Source organism: Gopherus evgoodei, chromosome 2 (genome assembly GCF_007399415.2).
Source record: "Gopherus evgoodei ecotype Sinaloan lineage chromosome 2, rGopEvg1_v1.p, whole genome shotgun sequence".
In the NCBI taxonomy this organism is placed as follows: Eukaryota; Metazoa; Chordata; order Testudines; family Testudinidae; genus Gopherus; species Gopherus evgoodei.
This window is the reverse complement of record NC_044323.1, coordinates 32326053-32347528: the sequence shown is the minus strand read 5'-3', so window position 1 is coordinate 32347528 and position 21476 is coordinate 32326053. Positions and strand designations below refer to the sequence as shown.

Here is a 21476-nt window from a genome sequence, read left to right as displayed (position 1 = left end):
ATAGTACAGTGAGAAGTGGCTGAGGGAACTGGGCTTATTTAGTCTGCAGAAGAGAAGATTGAGGAGGGATTTGATAGCAGCCTTCAGCTACCTGAAGGGGAGTTCCAAAGAGGATGGAGCTAGGCTGTTCTGAGTGGTGGCAGATGACAGAACTAGGAGCAATGGTCTCAAATTGCAGTGGGGGAGGTCTAGGTTGGATATTAGGAAAAACTATTTCACAAGGAGGGTGGTGAAGCACTGGAATGGGTTACCTAGGGAGGTGGTGGAATCTCCATCCTTAGAGGTTTTTAAGGCCTGGCTTGACAAAACCCTGTCTGGGATGATTTAGTTGGGGTTGGTCCTGCTTTGAGCAGGGGGTTGAACTAGATGACTTCCTGAGGTCTCTTCCAACCCTAACTTCTATGACTTTTTAATATTTTTTATTTCAATTAATAGTTTTTTTAAAAAGAAAAAACAATAACCATTTATTCCCAAATTAACCACTCACCATCAAAAATAAAGTTTACTTATTTTTATTTTATTGGGTAATGCTGGAGATGACTGGTTTGGGATTTTGCTGCAGTATGATCACATGAGTCTAGTGCTTGTGTTCACACTTTATCTACTTATTTATTTTATACTATGTTAATTTAATTTCTAGGTTAAAGTTAAAATTCTTGGGCCCGACATGGGCAGACAGATAAGCACAGGTCAGGGGCATGTATGCAAAGGTGGCTTAAAGTTTAATCTCATGATTTTCCTGCAGACTGGCCCTACTCTAATTTACACCGAGCTGCACTGGCCACAGGAGGCTGAAAATGCCTTTTTTCTGCTATGCCAGCAGCAGGGAGGGCAAGTACCAAAAGAGCCCCTATGTCAGCTCTACACATCGAAAGGATCTCATATACACTGAAATGAATGTCATTATTTTGTATGCATGCCCTGGAAACGTTTGTTCCTAGCTCAGGTCCAGGTTATAGGTTCTCTGAATATGAATATTGTTTGGCTCTGTAAGGGCTTATCTGTATTTCCCTGTGTAAGAACAGAAGAATGACCATACTGTGTCAGACCAATGATCCATCTAGCCCAGTATCCTGTATCTGACAGTGGCCAGTGCCAGATGCTTCTGGCAGATGGAGATTTAGGGATACCCAGAGCATGGGGTTGCATACATGACCATCTTGGCTAATAATCATTGATCAACCTATCATCCAGAAACTCATATAATTCTTTTTTAACCCAGCTATACTTTTGGCATTCATAACATCACATGGTAACGAGTTGACTGTGCATTGTGTGGGAAGTACTTCCTTCTGTTTTAAACCAGCCATCTATTAATTTCATTGAGTGACCCCTGAGTCTTGTGTTATGTGAAGAAATAACACTTCCCAATACACTTTCTCCACACCATTCATGATTTACAGACCTTTATTATATCCCCCCTTCTTATATCAGTCTCTTTTCCAAGATGAACAATCCAAGTCTTTTTAATCTTTCTTTATGTGGAGGCTATTCCATCCCATTAATCATTTTCTCTGCCCTTCTCTGCACCTTTTCCAATTTTAATATATATATATTTTTGAGATGGGGCGACTACAACTGCACACAGTATTTGAGGTATGAATGTACCATATATATATGTGCCATTAAGATATTTTCTGTTTTACTATCTATCCCTTTCTAATGGTTTCTAACATTCTAACATTCTGCACATTCAGCAGACATTTTCAGCACAATGGCTCCAATACCTCTTTCTTCAATGGAATAGCTAATTTAGAACTCATCATTCTGTGCAGTGTATTGCACATGTCCATTCCATGATCTACCCTGTTTCTCCACCCTATCAGAGTCTTTCTGGTAGGAAGAAACTGTGAGGAGTTGGGGGCAGCACATCCCTTTACACCCATGTGCAGTGACGGGAGGCTCCAGAGGGTGCTCATTCTGCCTTGATGGGTACTGCTGAGGGGGAAATCTTCAACAACTGTGCATAAGGCACACATACACAGTAGAATGAACATGTGCAACACATCTTGAAGAACAACAGTTACAGAGAGGTAGGCAACCGTTTTTTATTGTATATTATTTGTTGAGTGCTGAGAAGCCTCTAAACATTATACAGGACATGAAGCTGTCTCAAGGAGTTTATAACATAAGGCCATGATCCTGCAAGCTAATCCATACTGGTGGAATGTTGAACTTGCACACAACTCCACTGACTACAGTGGGGCGCTGCAAGAGTGCAAGTGTCCAACTATGTGAATCTGTTTGCAAGTTAGGATGTACAGCAAAAAAACCAAACAGGTCTCTGAGACTTTTAAAAGCTTTTTCATTTTTTAAATTATGAAAGTATTAAGAAGAGTGATAGGTATAGAACATATGACATTAATACAACAGTTTACAGTGTTTTTGTAGCTGTGTTGGTCCAACAAAGTTAGAGACATACGGTGCGTAAAGTAATATCTTTTATGGGACCTACTTATTTTGCTGAAAGAGACAAGCTTTCACGCTTATGCACAGCTCTTCTTCAGGTCTGGGAAAGATACTCAGAGTGTCACAGCTAAATACAAGCTGGAACAGATTGTTTAGTTTAAGTAGTTAACACATTTTGTAAGAGACCATTCAAGATGGAGTGCCCAGTTAATATGTCTGCAGTTATAGAACAAAAAAAGGGGGGGGGGTGTTAGTGGATTACAGATTATTGTAATAAAATATAAATCCAGTGTCTTTATTAAGTTCTTGATTTTTAGTGTCTAGCAAAGTTATGAACAGAAGCTCTCATGCTTGTCTTTTGAAGGTGTTGTGCAGATTTCCTTTGAGGATGAGGACTGAGAGGTCAGATATGGAATGATCACTTTTGAAAAGTGTTCACCCTGAGATAATATTCTCTTTTATCATTTTTCTGTGTGAGTTCATTCATAGTGATTATCTGGTTTCACCGCCAGAGTTGTTATGGGTCATATAGTGCAGTGAATTACACCACATGTTGTGATAGGAATGTGTAAGATCCATGGATGTTGAAAGGTGTGTTGTGGGGGGTATTTATTATCATAATAGTGGAGATATGTCCATGGTTTTTGCATCTGTTCTTATGGCAGGTCTGGTTTTGCTTTCAATGCTTTCCTGGTCTGTGGGAGCTAGCTTCTGAAGATGAGTTTGGTGAGGCTCGGAGGTTGTTTGAAGGCCAGAAGAGAGGGTGCAGGAAAGACTTCTTTCAGGATGTGGTCCCCATCAAGTATGGCTCGTAAATATGATTAATGATCCCTGCAAATCTTTGGAAAAGAATTGCAGAATATCTCCATGAAAATTTCATCAAAACCTCTCAGGAGGATTCAAGGGACATGCTTGTGTACATAAACATGGCCACCCCTGCCTAACTCTATAAGGGAACGAAAAGCAGATAACAACTCTACCTATCTCTGTTGTACCGCTACCTTTTGTAGTACAAGTACATTAATGAAAAGTCAATAGCTGTGTCCTGCTAAATTGGGGGTGCCATCCCTGTAATGGGAAATCACTTACTCAGGTTTCCTTCCCCTTCATTCAGCTTGTCTGTGCTCCAGAAACCGACTGGAATGTGATGGAATCTGAAAGAGGTCCTGGCTTACAGGATAGCTGGATTTCTGAGTAGCATGTCCTCCACCCTTCTCCAACTCCTCCGTGCCCTCGCTGTTCATGACAGGAGCCTGTGACTCAGGCTCCTCAGGGGTATCAATGATGGTGTGAAGGGTGGTGATGGAGTGTCCTCCAAGTATGGCATGCAGCTCTTTGTAAAAGCAGCTTGTGCGCAGCTTGGCTCAGATTGACTGTTGGCCTCCCTTGTCTTCTAGTATGCCAGCTGCAGTTCTTTTGCTTTCATGTGGCACTGTTACTGGTCAGTGCAGAATCCACTGGAGAGTACTTGAGACCTGGATCGTCCTCTCACTAGCCAGTCATACAGATAAGGGAGAACATGTATTTCCGACCTTCGCAGGGATGCCTCTACTACCAGCATGCATTGTTTGAACATGCGAGGAGCTGCTGAGACACTGAAAAGCAGAACTGTGAATTGATAGTGGGATTCATTGACCATGAATCTGAGGAACCTTCTGTGGCTCCAATGAATTGCCACATGGAAGTAAGCATCCATTAAATAAAGAGCAGCATACCGGTCCCCAGTCTTTAAAGAGGGTATAAGAGACGCAAAAGTAACCATTCGGAATTTGGTTTTCTTCAGAAAATTGTTTAGTTGTCTTAGATCTTAAATAGACCTGAAACCTCCCCCCCCCTTTGCCTTTGGGATTAGGAAGTATTGGGAATAAAATCCCTTTCCTTGGAAAGACCAGGGAACTTCTTCTATAGCCCCTATTAGGAAGAGAGATTGGACCTCCTGTAGTAGCACATTCTTGTGAGAGTGGTCCCTGAAGAGGAGGAAGGGGGGCAAGAAGGGAGGATAGAAATAATGGTAAAGACTAAGAGGCTACTGGCTGTTGAGGAGGTCCCTCATCCAACTTTTGCACAGGACAGTCCCAAGTAAGCAACTCTCCTTCTCTGGTAATGGTCCCAATACCCAGAGAGGGGGGAATGGTACCCCTGTTGCAAGTGTCCTGGGGCCTACTCAATGTGGGAGGGTAGGAAGGGAGTGGGCATGTCATAGAGCATGGGAGAAACCCCAAGGACTCTAAAAGGGCCATTGATATGGAGGTGACACCCACAAAGATGCTGGCCATTGGTCATTGGATTGGGATCTGAACCATGGTGGATATGCACCCAACTGGGGTGCCGGGGGTGCTCAGTTCTGGAAGCGTAGAAGCCAATCTCAGAGTCCAGTGAGGAAGGTGAGTCTGTTTCCTCTGGCCACAAGGGAGCTGACCCCCATCAGTTATCAGGGAGATTGGCTGCAAGTCAGGTGATGGAGGCACTAGAGAAATCACCGCAAGCTTCCTCCTCGAATCATTGGAAATCGCTGAGACACAGCAACAGTAGCATCCACCAGTACTGAATGGTGCACCAGGGCTGGACATGGCATCAAAGGATCTAACACATCTGATCCCAGTAACAGGCAGGAATCCTACATCGTGGGTGAATCCAATGCCGACAAGTTCAGTAGTTCCTGAGCTGCCTTGAACACTTCACATGTAGACAACACCAGCAAAGGCTCCTGACTCTGTGGTGCTGCAAGCTGCACCAGTCCTGGGATTGGTCTTAGTGGGCCCTTCCTGGACTTCAGAGTCAACAATTCCTCTTTGCATGCAGGCTTTATCTAGGTGGTGCCTCTTCTTCACATGCCCTCAGTGTCCTTGCCTCCAATTGATGCCTTGCCTGCAGATTTCAAAGGCCCACAATACTGAGTCCTTCGAGGACTTATGAAGTCTTTTCTTTGGTAACAGTGAGGACCGTCTGCTTATAGACGCAGCTAGAACGGGCAGAGCACTCCTGACAGACTCAGACATGCTCAGTACCTGTTCCAACTGGCACGGTTCCAGTGGAAGGCGAAGCACAGGATCTAGGAGTAAGCACTTGAGCCTGGCAGCTCTGTCCTTTTTAGGATAAAGTTTGAATCCTCTACAAATGTGATATTTGTCACCTACATTCACTTCCCCCAGACATTTAAAGCAGCTGGGGTGAGGGTCGCTCACTGGCATAAGTTTGCCACAGGACTAACAGGCCTTGAAACTGGGAGAATGCAATACAAATCTGGTACCGGGCCTGTTACCCAAACAGGCACCAGAGACTAAGCTTCACAAAGAACTAAACTAAACGTACTTTAGTAACTAACTATTTACAAAATACACCACTTTAGGCTTAACTAACATGACAGGTATCATATATACAAGAAGAGATGGAAGACTTGCCACAGCTCCAAATACCATCACTGGTGTAGAAAGGAACTGAGGTGGTTGGGGGCAGTGTGGCCCTTTATACTTGCATGCAGTGGTGCAAAGCACCAGAGGGTACCCACACTGCCCTAATGGGAAAAATCTTCAACAACAGTGCATGAGGCATGCACACATCTACAGTGACATGGCCATGGGCAATCATTCGAAGAAGAAGCATTATTTTTCTTTCATAAACTTTCCAGAATACAACATGGCAACAAGAACAAGATACATCAGGCTGAATCTAACCTGTGTCTTATCTGATAATTATACTACAGTACTTACTTTGATTGACATTGTAGCCTATGTATCTCTTCATATCAATTCTTACTGTTCTCTTTCTTCAGAGTTGTTCTTTCTGCTTCCCTACAGCTGAGAAGGTTTCTACTGAAGTCCATACAAGTAAAGGGTGCTCACTACTTTCCAGGGACTAAGTACATAAAGAATTTTGCTGTGCATCTGTTTTTGTTTGTATGTTTCTTTGTTTGTGAAAAATAACAGAATCTTTGAAGTTCAGGCAGAAGGGTTAGGATTATTTTCTCGAAAGATGATCTTCAGAACTTGGTGTGTATTACAATAACAATGCAATTAGCATAGCTAGCCTCCTAGGGAAATCTTCCTAGGTCTTTGTTCCTCTTGAATAGGGTAATGTTTCTCCAAGAGAAAATATATTAACAGCACAAGACAACAAAGAAACAGCCAAACAATTTCAAAAATATCAATAGAAAAGGAAGAAATAAATGATGCATAACAGAAAATTAAAAGGCTTGGGTAAATTGTGGGGAACCCACAAAACCCATGGACAGGCCACTTCACAAACCCTCTGCGACGATGGGAACTGCTGCCCTTAGGTTCAGGGTGGGAGGAGATGCCTTAGAAGTCAGGGCATAAGCCCATGCATTTGTGTGCACACCCTTCTGATCTGGCAATGGCAATTGCAGATCACCCATAAATATAGATTATTTATGCTGTAAATAGTAATAATTTGCCCAAGTGGTTATAGTTGGGCCAACACCAGTTAGAATATGGGGGCAAATAAAGGTTGCTTTAGTGATGTTACTATGTACCCATGTTTAAGACAAAATGAGCCCATAAAATAAAAAAGATACTAATAGAATACATATATTTGATAAAATTAAGTTGTTACTCATACTTGGTCACATTTTCTCTGCTGATTGCACACTTCCAGATTGCTCCTGTCACTGCTGCTAATAGTTCTTTATTTTCAGAGTTACTGAGCAGAATAGCAAGTGGTTGTAGGCCTCCATGATGCCTAACTAGGTCACGTGTCTCCTCATCTTCTGCACACTACACAACAAAATAAATATACAGAATATTTAAAATGTATAAATCAACGGCCCAGGAAGTCTGGTGTATTATCACAGTGACTGATACCAACTGATAGGGAACTTTATGTAATTATTTTATTTACTAAAATATTTTCAAAATATATTTTTTAATTAAATTCATATTACCAAATTAATAAAGGAATGAGGGTTCAGAACTGTACATAACAATAGAGAATAGTTCAGACAAATGTCCAGAAAACAAAGGAACAGGTCCTTGCACAAAACACATACACAGAAAACGTGTGCAGTTAACACAACTGTGCAAGCAAATTGCAAATGGGTATGTGTGCACACAAAAGACTAGTGCAGTGAACTACTGTATATGCAATTACAAATGCATGTTGTTATGTATATTTTTGTCTGTAGATTTCAGGCTTCCAGTTCTAAAAAACTGGCCCTTAATTGCAAACAAAAATAAAACACTCAACATATGCTATTTTTCATTAATCAGTTGTTCATACTTAAAAAGCATTTATTCCTCATTACTACATACCACACATTTTTTATTACTATACAGGCAAAGTTTGGAATTTTAATTCCAAACCATTAAGCCATTTTAAGCCTGGCAAGGAACAAAATCTGAAAATGTTTCATAAATGATGAAAAACAGTTTTTTAAAACACTCCTATGATGAATGGATATTTTTTACTTTACCCTCCCCCACAAAAATTAATATTTATCTTAAGACAAATAGAAAATCTTTCAACTCAGAAAATCATTATCAGGGAAGATATAAAGTATTGAAAACAGAAGCTTAGAATGAAAACTACCTTCTCAGCCATAATTACACCATTGCTATTTTAATTGCTTTTGAGGGATCTGATCCTACAGGGCATTGAATGCACACAATTCTTACTGAAATCAATCAGTACTGAGTGCTCAAATTCTAGATGCAAACATTGTCTATGGGTTTTGTACCTGATATGTATAAAACTTGAGGTTAACACTACACCAATATTATTAAGATACATCCATTTAGGCCTCAAAACTGCAGCTGGCTCTGCACAGGCTGAATCTGATATCAGAGGGTTCTGCAGGGGCACAGGGGACCCCAGATACAGAACCAGTTACAGAATTTGAGTCTGTTTCCTGCTACATCATCATCTTACTTAATATGACAAAATAACAGCCAGCTGTTAGAAAATCCAACTATTTTAGAAAGTGACAATTTTGAAATGCAAACAGGTCATGAAATCATAATCTCAAATGTTTGAGAAAAGTAGGTGGGCTCTGGGCTGGGGGTGCAGACTCCAGGTGGGGCCAGAAATGAGGGGTTCAGGGTGCAGTAGAGTGCTCCAGGCTGGTTCAGGGAGTTCAGAGTGTGGGAGGGGGTGTGGGCTCCACCTGGGGGTGTGGGCTCTAGGGTGGGACTGGGGATGAGGAGTTTGGGGTGCAGGAGTGGGCTGGGGTAGGGTGTTGGGGTATTGCAGGGATGTGGGCTCTGGGAGGGAGTTTGGGTGCAGGATGGGACTCCGGACTGGGGCAGAGGGTTAGAGTTCAGGAGGGAGCTCAGGACCAGGGGCTGGCGTATGTGAGGAGGTGCAGGGTCTCGGCAGAGCTTACTGCAGCTCTCAGGAAGCCTCCGCCAGGTCCTGCAGCCCCTAGGCACATAGGCAGGCGGGGGCTCTGCACACTGCCATCATGCAGGCAGGCTCCACTCCCACAGCTCCCATGGATCGTGGTTCCTGGCCAAATGGGAGCTGCAGAGCCGACACTCGATGCGGGGGCAGTGCGCAGAGCCTTCCTGGCCACCCATGCACCAAGGGGCTGCAAGGACCTGGTGGCTGCTTCTAGGGAGCCACGTGGAGTTAGGGCAGGCAGGTAACTTGCCTTAGCCACGGGTCCCTGCTGCTCCACCAACCGGAATTTTAAAGGCCCAGTTGGCTGTGCTGGACACCTTGCAACCGTATGTCAGAGCAGAATTGTGACATATCAGCATACTATGATTATTTTTAGGGATAAAATAATTAATCATTACATTACAGATAAATCTCTTTAGATGTACAATAGAAAAAACTCAGGAAATTTAAACCACAGAACCACCCATATTTTCTTCAAGTAGAACTTTACTATACCACATATATAAGAGATCTTTATAGAATGTACTGCATGAAAACAAACAGAAATACTATCATTAAATGATCTGATAATTAAAACCACACATTTACCTTAAAGATAGCACTGGCACAATGCATCTGAAGTTCCTCATTTTCACCACTCAGATTTTTCACAAGGTTTTCAATCATCCTCTCTGTCTTGATTGCAAGTCTGTAACTTGGCTATGAATGCAAGTTACATTTTTAGTTACATATATCAGCAAATAAATAAGATTGTTGTCATCCTAAAACCTACTGCACTATTAATGTAGCTCCTAATCCTGCAAAGATTTGTGCCTGTGATTAACTTTAAGCATACGAGTTTAAGCATGAGTCACCAGTCTGACTAACTCTCTGGCCGCTAGGCTGCACAGCCCTGATCAGGGGGTGGCTCTATTGACTCTGGACACTAGGCTGCACTACTCTGAAATCCAGCGGGGTCGTGTAGACTTAGCCATGGGGCTATAACAACCCTTGCCCCATCCCAAAACAGTCATAAATACATGTTGTCAAACTTCCATGGCTCTGGAAGACACTCAAGAGATTTACTTCAAAATAGTTTATTCCTGTTTAAGTCAAATAATTTTCAAGGCTCTTTTCTGTGTGATTTTTTTTTATGTAACAAAATCACATAAGAATAGAGCTATTGTTTCCCTTCTTATAAGTGAGGCTGGTTGCCCTGCCTATGTGAAGACTGCCCAACACTTACCATTATAAGACCCTGTTTTCACTTGCTTATAACTTTGCCAAACTTTAACTGTTTGGCTGCAAGGAGCTCCTGGCTTTTTTCTTTTTCTTTTTTTTTTTTTCATTTTTTTATTTCAACCAAAATGGTTCAGCTATTCCCAAGAAAAGGCTAGGGGCAAATAAGCTGTTTTGCCCATGTTAAAACATTCTCGCAACCTTTCTTTGAAAATATCTAGTGCTCTCATGCTGTAGAGCAGGGACTTGAAATGTGGCAGAGCAGTGGCCTTTTTTCAGAGAGGTTCCTTAGTTTGGCCCCTTTGTGCTTAGCATTATAATACAGTCTTTAATTACAAGATCATATACTATTTTTCCACAGCACCCTTGCCTCATGAAGTGCACAAAATGGACCAGGGTTGAGTAGTGAAGGAGGCTGTTTTCCATAGGACTCCTGCCACATATATTGCATAATTTGGAAAGTATGTAGAAAGTGAAATGGGGTTATAGAAAGAAAAAGGAGGTTCTCATGGTAAAAGCAGCTGAATCCTGCCCTGGAGAATTGGATTCTATTCCCACCTCTGCCACATCACTGAAACCAAACTTTTCAGAGATGGTCACTAATTGTGTATATTTCTCATTTTCTGGGCGTCCAATTTAATAATCTGGGGTCTGATTTGCAGAGCACTCACAAATGGAAAGTGAAGTCAATGAGAACTAAGCTCTGCACATGTAAGTGCTATATATTGGTAAGTACTCAGAAAAATTGGATCATACATGTCCCAAATTGGGCACCCATAATTAGTGGATACCTTTGATCTTAATATAGCTGTGTTTCCACTCCCCTTTGTAAAATAGCGATAATACCACCTCCTCACCTCACAGGGAATTTATGAAGAAAAAATAATTAATATTTGTGAAGCACTCAGATATTATAGTTCTAAGACCATGAGGAAAGTAATAATTTTGTCTTCACAGCAGTGTTTGAACAGTGTGCAGTATATAAGGCCTAAGGCCATACAATGAACAATGAGAATAAAACTAAATATTGAATAGCTGCTGAATAATTGAGCACTTTCCATCAACTGTGCACTGAATTCCTGTAGAAAAAAATAATATGAAACCATGTGCTCATGACTTTGCAACTTTAATGATCTACTAATGTAGTTTTTGTGTATCATTTTAATAGTATGCTTGTAAGAAATCTGTGCTTATTATAATAGCAATTCTCTATATAGTTCCATATTACTATATAGAGCTAAAATACCTTTTCCACTTTAAATGTAAACCACTATTTTTAAATATTAAGGTCTGAAAAGTGACAAAAGTCAGGAAATTCAAAGTTAGGAACTACAATGTGAATTAAAACCAGGGTGTCACAGTCCTTACTTTGAATTTCCTGGCTTTCACTGGTTTAAATAAGATACTTACTCTGCTTAAACACAGGACCAAATTATGCTCTCAGGTACACTAGTAAAATGGCACTGAAATACACTAAGTGGGGTTGCACCAATGTACCCGAGAGCAGAATCCAGCCCATTTTTTTTAAAGAAAGAAAAGTAATTTTAAAGTTGTAAAATGCATATTATTAAGTTCTGACCATTAGAGCAATCTTCCTGGCCATATTTTATTTAGACAGACATTTTAAACCCACACCAAAACAGCTCAAAGTTTGGCAGTTATAAAACCTGGATACATCAAGACAGTACAATCTGTAATGGAAATTTTGATGGAAATCATACACTTTCCTTTACTCCTTCTGAGACTGCCAAGATGCTGTTTTGTATAAAGCGCATGAATAATATAAACTATTTAACTTGTGTTGTGATGGGATCAGCCTCCTGTCCACTGATTCACTAGTAGCCTTATACATATTTTGAATTCCCACATTTTCCTCCCTAAGAATTTTGTGTTTCCAATTCAGCTTTCTGCCATTTAAGTATACTACTGGGCCAGGATGTAGCTGTGACAACTTTTGAAAATACACTTTTCAAATTTCTTGCAATAAAAACAGACATTTTTGTCAAATATGAAAAATTTACAAAAATGAAAATCTTGAACTATATTAGTTTCATATAATTTCTCTCACAAATCACTCCTGGCCTCCAGCACAAATATGATGTGATGACTGGGCCTTACAGCCTCATAAGCCATGACCTTCATTAAAAAACTTGTATAAGGCACACCTACAGTACTCACTCTCCTTGGTCCAATGTTGCCCTTTAGATGGGACCAAACTACTTGATGGAATAGAGAGTGTACTACAGCATTCTTCCAAAGGGTAGGTTGCCCAGGTTGACTTTGAGCCATCAGTTTAAAAAAGTTAGAAGTAGACTAGTTAAACTATAAGTATGTCTACACTGCACTTACACTTCAAACACCCAGCAGGCGTAAATAGCAGTATCAATGAGGCATGGCTTAGGCAAATAGAATAGAGCAGCGGTTTTCAAACTTTTTTTCTGGTGACTCAGTTGAAGAAAAGTGTTGATGCCCATGACCCAACGGAGCTGGGGATGAGGGGTTTGGGGAGTGGGAGGGGCTCAGGGCTGGGGCAGAGGTCTGGGGTGTGGGGCCAGGAATGAGGGGTCCTAGGTGTGGGAGGGGACTCTTGGCTGAGGCAGGGAGTTGGGGTGTGGGAGGGGGTTAGGGTTCTGGGCTGGGGGTGCAGACTCTGGGGTGGGGCCACGGATGAGGGGTTTGGGTGCAACAAGGGGGCTTTGGGTTTTGGGGGGCTCAGTGCTGGGGCAGGTGATTGGGGTGCAGGGGGGTGAGGGCTCTGGGATGAGGGTGCAGGCTCTGGGATGGGGATGAGGATGAGCGGTTTGGGGTGCAGGATGGGGCTCTGGGGTTGGGGGGGCTCAAGGCTGGGGCAGGGGATTGGGGCACAGAGTTGGGGTGTGGGCTCCCAGTTAGCGGCACAGCAAGTCTGCTAAGACAGGCTTCCTGCCTGTCCTGGCAATGCTGTACCTACACATGTAGTGCCCGTACTCTGCATGCTGCCATAAGTGTACACAAAACCTAAGTAGTTATTTGGCTTACCTCGGATGCACACTCTTGTAATGTCCCCACCACAGGTGTTAACATGTTTGCATGTGGGGACTTTAGCAACCGAGCCAGCAATGGAATGCCTCCAGCCCTACGAATTGCTTCTTTATTTTTGGTGCTTTTGCTACAGCTCCAGAGCGCCAAAGCCCCACAGCGTGCTACTTCAATATCTTTTTCCTGACGTGGAGTCAGATTGGCTGACCCCAATGGAACACAGTCCAGTAGCCCAACCTGACAAAAACCAAAGAATTCTTAGTGTATTTACTGTTAATCAGGAAGAATGTAATTATATTGCATTTTAATGATCTACAACTATTTTTTTTCCTGGCTAACAAATGACTTATAAATTGGAAAAAAATATATAAATACAGTAAATGTGCTGATTTTAATATCTACTTACTAGTCTCTTGATTCCGCCATACTGTCTTACTGTCCTTCGTGCTCTTTTAAACCTGGCAACGTTAGCAATTGTTTCGGCTGCCAAACATTTCAGATCCTTATCTGGGGAATCTAGTATCTTCACCATAATTTGTAAGCCCCCAAAATCAGCAATTGTACGTCTGATTTGTGAATTCTGACTAATTTCCTTCAGGATTTTTAAAGAACCAATCTAAACAGAGGAAGATATTAAATGTGAGGCATTATTTAAGAATATATAATCATTTTAGCTAGCAATCATTTAAAAGAATAGGTGATCTAACATGTTCTCTCTTTTACATGGAACCCTTTAAACAACACTTCTTTATACCATATATTCCATGGGACGTGTAGGGGAGGGGAGGGGGAGAACATTCTAATATTAGCTAGCATATACAAGGTCAATTTATTTAGACAAATTTACTTACCTTACATTTAATTTCTTCTGTATCAAGTAAATTAATTAGTACTTCAAGACCTCCAACATCTCTGATGGCCAGTTGACAAGTTTCTTGAGCCAAGTTAAAATCTCTCATTGAACATAATGCAATTACTGTAGCTGTCTGGTTACCTCCCTAAAATAATGTAAAAATTATTATAGCTACAGGTAAAACACAACCTTATTATTAAATAAACATACTGAAACTGACCTTATGTATCAGTTCTTGGCCCTTCACTATTTAACATTTGTATCAGCGACATTCATGAAAACATACAATTATTACTAATAAAGTCTGCAGATGATATAAAAATTGAGGGAGTAGTAAATAATTAAACGGACAGTTCACTGATATAGAACAATCTGAAGGTCAAGGTAGTTAATCAGCTGAACATGAGCTTAGAGAGCAATGCAGTGGTTAAAAGTGCAAATGCAACCTTCAATGTATATATAGGGAAATACTGAATAGGAGTAGGGAGGTTATATTATCTCTGGATATGTCACTGGTGCTAGCATTACTGGAATATCATCTCCAGTTCTGGTGTCCACTGTAGATAAATTGCAGAGGGTTCAGAGAAGAGCCACAAGAATGATTAAAGGATTAAACAATATACCTTATATAGAGAGAGACTCCAGGAGCTCAATCTATTTAGTTTATCAAAAAGCAGGTTAAGGGGTGATTTGATCAAAGTCTAGTAAGTACCTACATTGGAGAACAGAAATTTGATCATAGAAGGCTCTTCAGCCTATCAGACAAAGGTACAACAAAATCCAATGGCTGAAAGTTGAAACTAGACAAATTCAGACTAAAAATAAGGCACATATTTTAACACTGAGGCTAATTAACCATTGGAACAATTTACCAAAGGCTGTGGTGGATTCTCCATCACTGGAAATTTTCAAATCAAGATTGGATGTTTTTCTAAAAGATCTGCTCTAGTCTAGTTCTATTAGATGGAAGGAGGAATTAATTCAGGGAAGTCCTATGGCCTGTGTTATATCAGAGATCAAACTAGATGATCACAATGATCCTTTGTGACCTTAAAATCTATGACTCTATAAAACCCCTACATCCAAACATCCTTTTGAACTCTACGAAAGTTGGGCCAACATCTAGATCTACAGGGAACTTAGGTCAGCATGTGCAAGATTAGTGGCTACTGAGCATGTGCACTACCAGGTGACAGAGAGGTTAGTTAACTGAGCAGCTACCTGGTCAGACCCCATTCATACAGCTCATAACTTGTTTTAAAGATCAGAGTTGTCAATCAGAACTCTGAAGTAATAGTTGATACGGGGTATGTACATTTCTCAGAAAGGTATATTAGGAGAACATTAGAGTGCCATATAAAAGGCCAGCTAACAGCAGGCAAATTTGCACAAGAAGAGCTGCACTGGAGAGAGATTCAATCAGGAGAAGATGGGAATTGGAAGCCAGCAAAGAGAAAGCTGCTGGAAAGAAATCAGAAAAGCAGCTGCAGAGAGAGAAAAGAAAACCGGAGTGGAGCAAAGCTAACTGAACAGCAACAGTGATTAAAGATTTACAAAGCAGCAAAAGAGATTTTAAAGGGATACCAATGGATTTATAAAATAAGATCAGGACGGGATTAACCTTTTATGGGCTCCGGCACCTGGACCATAGTCCCGCCCTCCACTCCACCTGCACTCCCAATCGAGGCTCCGCCTCAGCTCGGCCTCTTCCCTCCTGAGGCCTCATCCACACTTCACTTGAGGTGGAGAGGAGCAAGCAGCAGGAAGGGCCTTGGGTGGGGCGACAGATGGGATGGGGGCAGATCAATGGTCCAGGCATTGGGGCCCCTTCTGAGTGTGGGCCCGGTGCCATTACACCATTGTAAACCCAGTACTGAGTAAATTTGCCAGTTTTTGATATAATTTTTAGTATAGTATAGTTTGGCACAGTATTTAATATGTGTATGCTTGGAATGTTTGTATTTTTATTGTATTTTACTTCTATAATACTTAAAGTATTATTTAAGAACTGCTGTCAGCAATTTCATAGAATCATAGGACCGGAAGGGACCTCGAGAGGTCATCTAGTCCAGTCCCCTGCACTCATGGCAGGACTAAGTATTATCTAGACCAGGGGTCGGCAACCTTTCAGAAGTGGTGTGCCGAGTCTTCATTTATTCACTCTGATTTAAGATTTCACGTGCCAGTAATACATTTTAACATTTTTAGAAGTGTAGTAAGATATGCACGCAGCCGACTGTTAACATCATTAAACAAGAGCAGCGCACCACACCGATAGCTACTGACAACAAGAAGGTCTCTTTCTATAACTCTATAATATATAACTAAACTATTGTTGTATGTAAAGTAAATAAAGTTTTTAAAATGTTTAAGAAGCTTCATTTAAAATTAAATTAAAATGCAGAGCCCCCCAGACCGGTGGCCAGGACCCGGGCACTGTGAGTGCCACTGAAAATCAGCTCCCGTGCCTCCTTCGGCACGCATGCCATAGGTTGCCTACCCCTGATCTAGACCATCTCTGACAGGTGTTTGTCTAACCTGCCCTTAAACATCTCCAATGACAGAGATCCCACAACCTTCCTGGACAATTTATTCCAGTGCTTAACCACCCTGACAGTTAGGAAGTTTTTCCTAATGTTCAACTTAAACCTCCCTTGCTGCAATTTAAGTCCATCGCTTCTTGTCCTATCCTCAGTGGTTAAGAACAATTTTTCTCCCTCCTCCTTGTAACAACCTTATATGTACTTGAAAACTGTTATCAAGTCCCCTCTCAGTCTTCTCTTTTCCAGACTAAACACCCAATTTTTTCAGTCTTCCCACTGACCACTTGTAAGAAAGCGCTACACTCAGAATCATTTAAACCATTGGTTCTCAAACTGGGGGTCGCAACCCAGTTATGTGGGGGGTTGTGAGTCCCAACCCCTGTGCTCAGCTGTGAGCCCCAACACTGACCCCTGCGCTGGGCTGTGAGCCCTGACCCCAGCACGCAGCTGCGAGCCCCGACCACGACCCCTGCACTGGGCTGTGAGCCCCAACCCTGACCCCTGTGCCCAGCTGTGAGCCCTGACCCTGGCACGCAGCTGCGAGCCCCAACCCTGACCCCTGCGCTGGGCTGTGAGCCCCAACCCTGACCCCTGTGCCGAGCTGTGAGCCCTGACCCTGGCACGCAGCTGCGAGCCCCGACCCCAACCCCTGCGCTGGGCTGTGAGCCCCAACCCTGACCCCTGTGCCCAGCTGTGAGCCCCAACCCTGGCACGCAGCTGTGAGCCCCAACCACGACCCCTGCACTGGGCTGTGAGCCCCAACCCTGACCCCTGTGCCGGCTGTGAGCCCTGACCCTGGCACGCAGCTGCGAGCCCCAACCCTGACCCCTGCGCTGGGCTGTGAGCCCCAACCCTGACCCCTGTGCCCAGCTGTGAGCCCTGACCCTGGCACGCAGCTGCGAGCCCCGACCCCAACCCCTGCGCTGGGCTGTGAGCCCCAACCCTGACCCCTGCACTGGGCTGTGAGCCCCGACCCTGACCCCTGCTCCAGGCTGCAAGTCCCGACCCAGACCCCTGCACTGGGATGCGAGCCCTGACCCCAACCCCTGCGCTGGGCTGTGAGCCCCGACCCTGACCCCTGAGCTGGGCTGGGAGCCCCGACCCCTACCCCTGCGCTAGGCTGTGAGCCATGACACCAACCCCTGCGCTGGGCTGTGAGCCCCGACAGGGACGCGTGGTTGCAAGCCCCGACCCCAACCCTGGCCAGGAGCGAGGCTGTGAGCTCTGGCCAGGTGCGGAGCAGCGAGCCCTGACTACGACCTCCTATGGGGCTGTGAGCTCAGATCCCAACTCTGGCCAGGAGTGGGGCTGCAAGCTTCAGGCAAGTGTGGAGCTGTGATCCCCAACCCCAACAAGGATGCGTGGCTGCGAGTCCCGACCCCAACCCTGGCCAGGAGCGGGGCTGTGAGCTCCGGCCAGGCGTGGGGCATGAGCCCTGACTCCAACCCCCACACGAGGCTGAGAGCATCGACTCTGACCCCCCATGCGGCTGCGAGCCCAGACCCCAACTCTGGCCAGGAATGGGGCTGCAAGCTCCAGGCATGCACAGGGCTGTGAGACCCGACTGCAACTGCCAGGCAGGATTATGAGTCCCCACCCCAACCAGCAGAGAGGCTGTGAGCCCTGAGCTAGGGCATCCAGGATGCTGTGAGCCCTGACCCCTGTACTGGGGTTGTCAGGCAGAGCCAGAACATGCTGAAGGTTATCAGCCAGGAGCTCTGCCAGGCACAAGGTTGTTAATTAACTCCCAGCCCTGCCACACACAGGGTTGTCAATCCTGAGCCCCACCACTCGCTGTGAGCCCAGCCAGGCACTGGTTGTGAGCCACCATCATCACCATGTGCTGACCTCAGAGCCCCAAGCTCCTCCAGCCCAGCTCCACCCCCAACTCCACTCCAGGACTGCTCCACCTCCAAAGAAAGGGCGCCAAATAGAAGTTTTCCCAGGGTGCCATTTTTCCTATGGCTGGCCCTGTACTGAGACAACATTAGAGGGTGTGAGTTGCAGCTGAACAAGTACTTTATTAATTAACAGTCAGACACACAAGTGCAAATTTTCTCCTGAAAATAATGGCCACTTGCTAAAACCGCCAAAAAATGAAAGTATCTCAAGTCTTACATTAAACTCGGTTTTACCAGTATCATCATCTCTGGAATTGAAAAACCGCAATGTGTCATCTGCTGTGAATTTTTGTCTGCCAAGTCAATGAAACCATCCAAACTGCAGCGACATTTTGAAACTAAACATCCAGAGCATAAGAATCAAAACATGGATTTTTTCAAATGCAGAGAAGAAGCAACAAAGAAGGCTAGGCTTGATGCTGATGGAAGTTTCTGACAGCAAACGTCCTCAGCTGTGGAGGCCTCTTATGTTGTGTCCCTATGAACTGCCTGTACCAAAACGCCACGTACAGTTGGTGAGGAGCTTATTCTGCCGGCATGTGAAGATACTGTGGCACTTATGGTTGGCAATGATACTGCCAAAAAACTGAATATGCTTTCCATGTCTAATGATACTGGGAAATGCAGAATATGTGAGATGTCTGAAGATATCAAAAAACGAGTTGTGCACGAAATTACACATTCCGCTTTCAGTATGTTCAGCCTGCAACTTGATGAAACTACTAATGTTACTCACTGCACACAACTGATAGCATTCGTACACTATGTTAATGCCAAGGATGTTAAGGATGAGTTCTTATTCTGTGAACAACTTGCAACAACCACAACAGCACAGGCCATTTTCAATAAGGTGAATGCCTTTTTCAAAAGCAATGGCATTGAATGGAAAAATCTTCATGGTGCTCCAGCAATGATGAGTGCACGGTCTGGCTTTCAGCAGAAGGCAAAGTGTGTCTCACCTAATGTGATTGTCACTCATTGTGGAATCCATCGTCAAGTCCTAGCTGCAAAGACATTGCCAATATGCCTTAATGCTGTGGTGGATGTTGTTATACGAGCAATGAACTACATTAAAGCTCATGAGCTGAATAGTCGTCTCTTTCGAGAGCTCTGCAATGAAATGGGGGGTAAATATGAAGTTTTGCTTTTCCACACTCAAGTCCGATGGCTTTCTAGGGGATGTGCATTAAAGCACCTTTTTTATACTTTGTGAAGAGATGGCAGGGTTTCTCTTGCGAAAACAGAAACAAGAGCTGAACAAAATGTTCAGTGACAAGAAATGGCTTCTCTGCTTGGCATACCTAGTTGATATCTTTGGTAGCCTTAATGATCTCAATCTGTCACTTCAGGGAAAATGTTCAACATTAATAGACCCTGACTAATGAAATCAAAGCCTTCCAGATGAAGTTGGATCTGTGGTGCAGGAAGCTGGACACAGACAGATATGGCATGTTTCCGACACTATCCTCGTTCAGCGAGGAGGAGGAAGTTAACATTGAGAGTGCTCTCAAGTCAGCGATCAGTGAACATTTGAGAGCCCTTCATGAAGAGTTCTCACACTACTTCCTAGTGCTACCAGAAGCACTTCATTCCCTGGTGAAGAACCCTTTCAGTGTGACAGCTGAGCAGTTACCTACTGACGATATTCACGTACAGGAACAGTTTATTGACATTATCAATGATGATGAAGTGAAAGCAAAATTCACACAGCTGCCTCTAAACCAGTTCTGGTGCTCAGTTGCAAGTGACTACTCACTGGTGTCTGAAATGGCCCTGAGAATCCTTCTGCCATTTCCCACTACCTACAAATGCAACAGTAGATTCTCCAGCCTTCTCACAATAAAGACGACATCTCGAAACCAGCGTGATGTGAAGGATGACATCAGATGCGCCCTTTCTAAAACAACACCAAGAATAAAACTTCTTGTGTTAAATAAACAGCATCATCCATCTCATTGATTTTTGGGTGCTTCAGGTCATTATTTGCTGTCAAGTATTAAAATAAAATTCTACTTAAAAATAACTTTTCCACTTATATTTAATTTGATAAAAATGTGTTTTAGTCTTAATTTAAAAGCAGTGAGAAAAGGTAAATTCACTTTAAGCAATAGGGTTTAAATTTAGTATTTAACAGTGTTAAATATCAAAAATGTGTTTTTAATTTCTAAGGGGGGTCGCACTCAGAGGCTTGGTGTTCGAAAGGGGTCACCAATACAAAAAGTTTGAGAACCACTGATTTAAATTATATGTTATGGTAGTCTGAATGCTCTTTAACTTGCAATAAGGGATTGGTGTCAGGGATTTTGTGCTTTGTTTAGGATTTTTAGATTATACTGTATTAGGGATTATTAGTTACTTTTGTAACCCCTTTGGGGTTTAGAGAGCATGGTCCCTTTAAATCTTTTGCCTAAGGGGGAGAGCAACAGGGTGTGTCAGGAGCTCCAGACAGAAGGGCTGCAGCAAGCAGGCCTCACAGAGTGAAGCAGCTAAGAACCTGCCTGAAACCTAGGAGGGACAGAGTGACCAACTGGGGACACCCCAAGACAGGAGCCAGGAGGAGCACTGTGCCAGCGAGGAATCACCTGAGAAGGACAAACTAGAGCTGGACCCAGTATCACTACTGCCCAGAGCTGCATGGGGCTATGAGTACTGGGCTCGTGACTTTGCATTGGGAATAAGGAGGGAGGCTGTTAGCTAGTTAAGTGGGGAGGTTGTCATTCTTTGTGGCTTTGCAGAGAGTAGCACAAGAGGGCACTGGAGGGGTTTGTTAGGGAAAGTTTGCTGACACCAAAGACAGCCAGGACACCCAAGACTCACTGGACTGGAACTTTGCCCAGGACTCCTGAACTTTGTGTGCAGACATATTACTCAGTGTCTGCCCTTTCAGACTGTACCACTGGGCCTGTGGGGCCTTGAGTTGAATGCAACCCTGTTTTACCGCTCCCACTATATTTCCCCATTTTTCTCCTTTCATCCCTCTGTAAATAAATATTTTCTTTTCCTACGTTCATTATACTTTTCCAGTGTGTGTTCACTCTGGGGGGTTTGGAACAGGTGACCCTAGAGTGGGAGGGACTTTCCCTGCTGCATTCCTGCGCACGCCTTCTCTTGGCGAGAGCTGCCTGCACAGCAGACTCCATCTTCGCCACAAGGGCGCTAAAGTTACACTTTAATAAAAGA

At 43.5% G+C, this 21476-nt stretch overlaps 1 protein-coding gene across 1 annotated transcript in view; it reads right to left on the bottom strand.

Annotated features, from left to right (window-relative positions):
* ARMC4 (armadillo repeat containing 4) overlaps positions 1-21476 on the bottom strand; it is a 160183-nt gene that overhangs the window by 71389 nt on the left and 67318 nt on the right. Inside the window, 5 exon segments of the mRNA XM_030550281.1 lie at positions 6988-7142; positions 9352-9462; positions 13000-13236; positions 13406-13615; positions 13851-13997. Coding sequence (XP_030406141.1) covers positions 6988-7142; positions 9352-9462; positions 13000-13236; positions 13406-13615; positions 13851-13997 — 860 coding nt within the window.